The sequence below is a fragment of the Cupressus sempervirens genome, chromosome 3 (assembly GCF_028749045.1).
Source record: "Cupressus sempervirens isolate cs-2001-9-10 chromosome 3, ASM2874904v1, whole genome shotgun sequence".
In the NCBI taxonomy this organism is placed as follows: Eukaryota; Viridiplantae; Streptophyta; class Pinopsida; order Cupressales; family Cupressaceae; genus Cupressus; species Cupressus sempervirens.
The window spans coordinates 571,778,339-571,783,574 of record NC_143120.1 but is presented as its reverse complement, the minus strand read 5'-3'; the positions used below and the strand labels follow the sequence as shown (position 1 = coordinate 571,783,574).

Below are 5,236 nucleotides of genomic sequence, written 5' to 3'. Positions count from 1 at the left end.
AATAATCCATTACTTTACATTGACCTAACTTCCTTTTATTGTATAGATATATTCAATTTTACAATTTTTATTTCTTATTTTTCTTTAATACACATCCTTATGATAGTTCATGTGCACACCAAAGTGAGGGAACTATAATACTAAAAATTTAATACTCATACCTCTTTTCACTTATGTTTTGAAATTAATTTGATTAGTGTGTTGTAAATGCAATAATGAAGTTTAAAATGTCATATTAACGAGTAAAATAAACTAATATACAATCCTTATAATTACTAATCCCTAGAGTTTTATCCACCTTGGATTATATTTATAGGTATGGACCTGATCTATGTTTTTCAAAGTTTTGGATTTGATTCTTGACATTTTCAAAAGTGATTATGATAGATTATCACACATCAAGCCAATTAATGGGATTGCTTGTTGTATTTAAGGGAATTTATTCATTCATTTAAAAAATATTAAAAAGGGTTGTACACATGTAGATTTTGATTAACAAAAGACACTCATAAGTTTGTCGACCAATTTCATAGCATCTTTGAATATTTTCTTGATGTTTTAAAGCTAGACTATGCAAGAGTTTGGCTAAGCAGAATTCTACCTTTGCATTTCTCACAAAATGTGAACATTATCAATTCTTACGAGAATGTAAATGTCAAAAATCAAGACAACCACAATTTAACAATTAGTATTTTATCTAGATTTTGATTACTGAAAGACATAAAACAGAATTTAGTACATAATAGCATAATAATAATATATTCAATAAACATTATCCTAAGTTTCTCAAGCACGTTTTTGGTATCTTTGCATCTTTTCTTAAAATTGTAAAATCAACCTATACAAGAGTTTGGCTAAGGAAAAAAATATTTTTGCAATTTAAAATTTCTCACAACGTATTTGTAAACATTATCAATTCTTGCAAGTATGCAAATGTGAAAAATCACAACAACCAAGATTTAACAATTTGTATTTTATCATATCAAATTTATAATCATAGATTTAAATCAAATTCTAAAAAAAGATATAAAATAAAATATTAATTTTAAAATAATTTGAATACTTCATTTATATCCATAAACAAATTATATGTACATATAATTTATCATTTTACATTTTTTACACTCAATTTCTAAATCTAAACAAGTGCCACTCAAAAAGCAGCATTAATTTTAATGTTGAATATAAATTTAATTATAATTTTATTATATATATAAATCCATATATATATGTATATGTGTCTACGTAGATATATATATACCCTAGGTTTCATGAACCCTTATATTTCTTGAATACACTTAATCTAGTTAGGTTGTTTAGATTGATGCCAACTTTGAACAAATCGTTTGCTGGCTGATTACATTTGTCTGATTAGAGGAGATACAGAGAAGAGGGATTTGATGACGTAGAGGGAATACCGTAGAATAGAATGAAAAGGGATTATATTGCAATAGAATAAGGTAGATACTCATTTAGATGTGGCGACATTGGGGATGATGCTAGCTTCCAAAATCTCAAGGGGAAGAGTGTTTTCTCGATGCACGACATTTCATTAAAATGTGCGATTTATAATTTACACATCACCTGCCGGAGCATTTGTCTCCTCTGGTTTGTCCATCTTCTCCCACCCCAATCCAAGCCAATCATATCGCTATCATTTGGGTGACTTTGTTTCATCCCAACATGAATATGGAAAAGCAGAGAAAGAAACAAAACACAAATGTAAATACATTTCAGTATGACTCGCAAGTTCTGAATGAGAGAGAGCATCTTCTTCCTTGGCAGCCATGACAAAACACAGGGCGGCATTAAAGCTACCTTTGTTTTTATTGACAAGACAAATTTACAGCTTTCGAAATTTCACGGTCGTATATAAGAGAAATATTCATTCAATTTGTGTATGAGTTTGGTTGAGCCAGTTGTTGAAGGCAGAAAGGGTGTTCATGTCAGCTCTGTAGTGCTTCTGTGTGAAGTCCAGAAATCGTGACCACGTGAAGTCTGCATATTTTCGAGGATTATTATAATCAACCAGATGTTGAGGAGGCCGCACAACCTTGTCAAACGCCGGGCTGAGGAAGAATGCGATGGATTTGCGAGGCATGCTCTTGTTCACCACCGCTCTATGCAAGCAGCTCTTGTATCTCCCGTTCGATAGCGCCTGCACATTTCATCACTCCTTTCCATCATTAAATATATACCCAAAACTTCACATGCCACTCTAAGACAAAAACAACAATTAAAAATCTCAATCAAATCAACACACACCCCCCGAATTTTCAAAATTGGTTTTGCCACGCGCTCAGACAAAAACAAAATCTCAATCAAAACAGCCCGCATCCCAACCTCTCATCTTGTTTCTTGTTCTAACTCTTTATAGGACGCGTTTCAGTATACCTTTCTGTACAATGTGTCATAACTTCCTCTACATGTGCAATGGATCCGACAAATCAGAAAGTGGAATCCACAATCTGAACCTCACCATGCACAAATCAGAAATTGGAATCAAATATTGAATCCACAATTTGAACTACCATGATAGTCGAATCAGAAAATAAGTTCACAATTGAAAGTACAGTCATAATGGATAGATCTTCATCCATACTAAGGACAATACATAAATTGAACCCACAATTTGAAAACTACCATGAATACTTGAAGAATCAACAATCTGAATTAGGAGAGACGAGTCAGTGGGTGCTCATATTTGAATAAATTGTTATCTATTCTTCTAATAATTACCGTTTATAAAAAGTTCTAAAAATGATAGTGCATGCTGATCATACATGTACTAATAGTTGATATTTTTTAGCTTTCTTGATTGCTGATTGGTCCATTTGTGCAAAAAGTACTATTTTTGGGATGAGTGGTTATTGAAGGTGAACATAATGGATTTCCGGCTGATGTTTTAATCCCTCACACTCTATGAATTCTACATAGAGCTCCATAATGTTTTCTTTAAGCTCTTCACCTACGAAGTTCACTGAGAAATTGATAAATTTCGACATACAAATCAAGAATTCTAAGTATCCAAAGTTAACAACTTTCCCCTTCCAGAAATCAAGCCCACAATCTAAATAACCTAAAATAGCGATGGAATAACCCAATAGTGGAATCTTGAAGCCACACAAGCAAGGAAAAGGAAATAGTGAAAGAGGCAACATACCATGAAGGTGTCACCAATATTGACGACAAATGCATTGGGGGTGGGGCGAACAGAGAGCCATTTGTTGCGGATGAAGACCTGGAGGCCTCCGACATGGTCCTGGTGAAGAATGGTGAGGGAGGTGGGATCACAGTGAGGACCTGTCCCCAGTGTCAGCCATGGCTGCTGGCACGGTGGATAATAGTTGAGCCTCATTATCGAATTCCCACCTTCAAAAAACTTCCTAAAATGCATCCGATCTAACCCCAAACTCATACCCAACAACTCCATCAACTGCAGAGACACCTCTTCCATCGCCTCACAGTACTTCTTGTACACCATCCTGCATACACAAAAAGTTTTAACAAAACTCTAAAATAAACAATATTATTAATGAATGTTTATGTTAGAAACATTGTCCCCTGTTTATAATCTTAACTTCAGATAAAAAAGTGTTTATTCATGAAAAAGAAGCTTCAGCAAAATATGAACCATGAAAATAGTGGAACTCAAGGAAATGAGAACCCAGAAAACAAGGGAATTGGATGCCCGATATAGGTGTGGTGGCTAAATTGTAGTATTTGTAGTTTTCAGAGCATGAGTGTTTATGTTGAATTTCAGATTACTGATTGTATAGGCAGAATGGAATGTTACTACATAGTTTATGTTGATTGTGCGTAGAGAATTCGATAATAGGAATAGAAAAATTAAGTAAATTTTGATTATTTAACATCTTTAATCTAAGAATCAAGCTTTAGTATATCATGTTTAAACCATCCGATTCAAAGATTGTGCATGCACAACAAGTATTGAATGATTGTGCATGCTCAATGCTTTTTATAGTTTGTGTTGAAGACAAGAGATCTCTATTTGTGACCTTAGCAGATTCAAATTTTGGATTGAACAAGAAGAGAAGTATGAGAGAGAAGATGGTGTATTTACCCTGTATCTTGGAAGTCATCTCCCATGCGAGAGAGGAAATAGCGGGAGACATCTGAGGAGGGACTATGCTCAATGGAAAGAGTCTCCTTCCATGGGAGTTTGGAGGAGAATCGAGAAGTAAAGCTGCTGGCATACCCACAACTCTCCCCCACCTTCCTCTGGGCCTTGTGTTTCTCATGCAAGGGGAGAGAGAAGAAGGAGTTCATGTGATCATGAGCGGCAGCCATGAGGTCAGGACTGACATCATGGTTTATGACTTGGAAGAAGCCATGGTCAAGGCAAGCTTTTGTAATGGCTTCCAGAGCTTTGTCGGTGCCCATTTCATCTCCGCTTCTGAATCCAAACATGTCGACAGTGGGCACTTCAATTTCCATCTCCGCTGTTCCCTCCTCCATTCGATCATCTTCGGGCCACACGAAACCCTTTGGTATGTTTTCTTCTCCTTGCCAAACATTTGCATCGAATACACACTCCTGACCGCCATTAGAAGCCATCTCGCCCTCTCAAAGCTTGTTGATCATGACAAGACGACAGAGCGGAGTGCAAAGAGTTACCCCATGCACTTGCGAGCTCTGTTTTTATTATAGACGTTTGTTTGATTTGTTATGGGCATTTTAAAGATGTTTGTTACAATTTGTTTGAAAGTGAATCGAAACAGCTCTAGAAGACTTATTTTATTTTGTTTTGATGACAATGCATGAATTTTTGGCTGGTTCATGGTTCAAATTACAATTACTTTTATTTATATATAAAATCTAATTCTCTTTTATATATCTAGTTTTATTATGTTTATTTTTATTTCAGTTTTTTTTTTCTCTAATTTGTTTAAAAGGGTTTCTAATTTATTGGAATGTTTCCGGATTCAATTGTTTTTGGGTTTATAATGTTTAATTATAAGGTGTATTGAAATGATTTTAAAATTTTAATTTTAATCTTTCATTTTGTATTAATTACATTAGGTTAACTTAACATATATTTATATGACATGTTGTTATATTAGTATATTTATAGCATTCACTAAATACTTAAGTATTATTATGTTCCTGTAATTCATTTTGAAGGGTTTGTAAGAATTCGGTATAACTCTGATACCATGTAAGAATTTACCTAAGGCAATAATTCAACACCAAGATCAAGAAGTTCAATAGATAG

General features: G+C 34.1%; 1 protein-coding gene across 1 annotated transcript; it reads right to left on the bottom strand.

Annotated features, from left to right (window-relative positions):
* Positions 1-1,875: 1,875 nt before the first annotated feature.
* On the bottom strand, positions 1,876-4,578 carry LOC149567712 (gibberellin 20 oxidase 1-B-like). The gene is made up of 3 exons (XM_089816664.1): positions 4,085-4,578; positions 3,164-3,485; positions 1,876-2,158 (listed from the first exon to the last, which is right to left on the bottom strand). Exons 1-3 carry the CDS (start codon positions 4,576-4,578, stop codon positions 1,886-1,888), a joined length of 1,089 nt encoding a protein of 362 aa, XP_089672790.1. The 3' UTR covers positions 1,876-1,885.
* Positions 4,579-5,236: the final 658 nt, after the last annotated feature.

Excerpts from the sequence above, each read along its gene's own strand:
- LOC149567712 (XM_089816664.1), bottom strand. The coding sequence starts at position 4,578 with ATGGCTTCTAATGGCGGTCAGGAGTGTGTATTCGATGCAAATGTTTGG. Across the intron at positions 3,486-4,084 it reads GATGACTTCCAAGATACAGG|GATGGTGTACAAGAAGTACT; the intron begins GTAAATACACCA and ends TTGTGTATGCAG. Across the intron at positions 2,159-3,163 it reads ATATTGGTGACACCTTCATG|GCGCTATCGAACGGGAGATA; the intron begins GTATGTTGCCTC and ends TGAAATGTGCAG.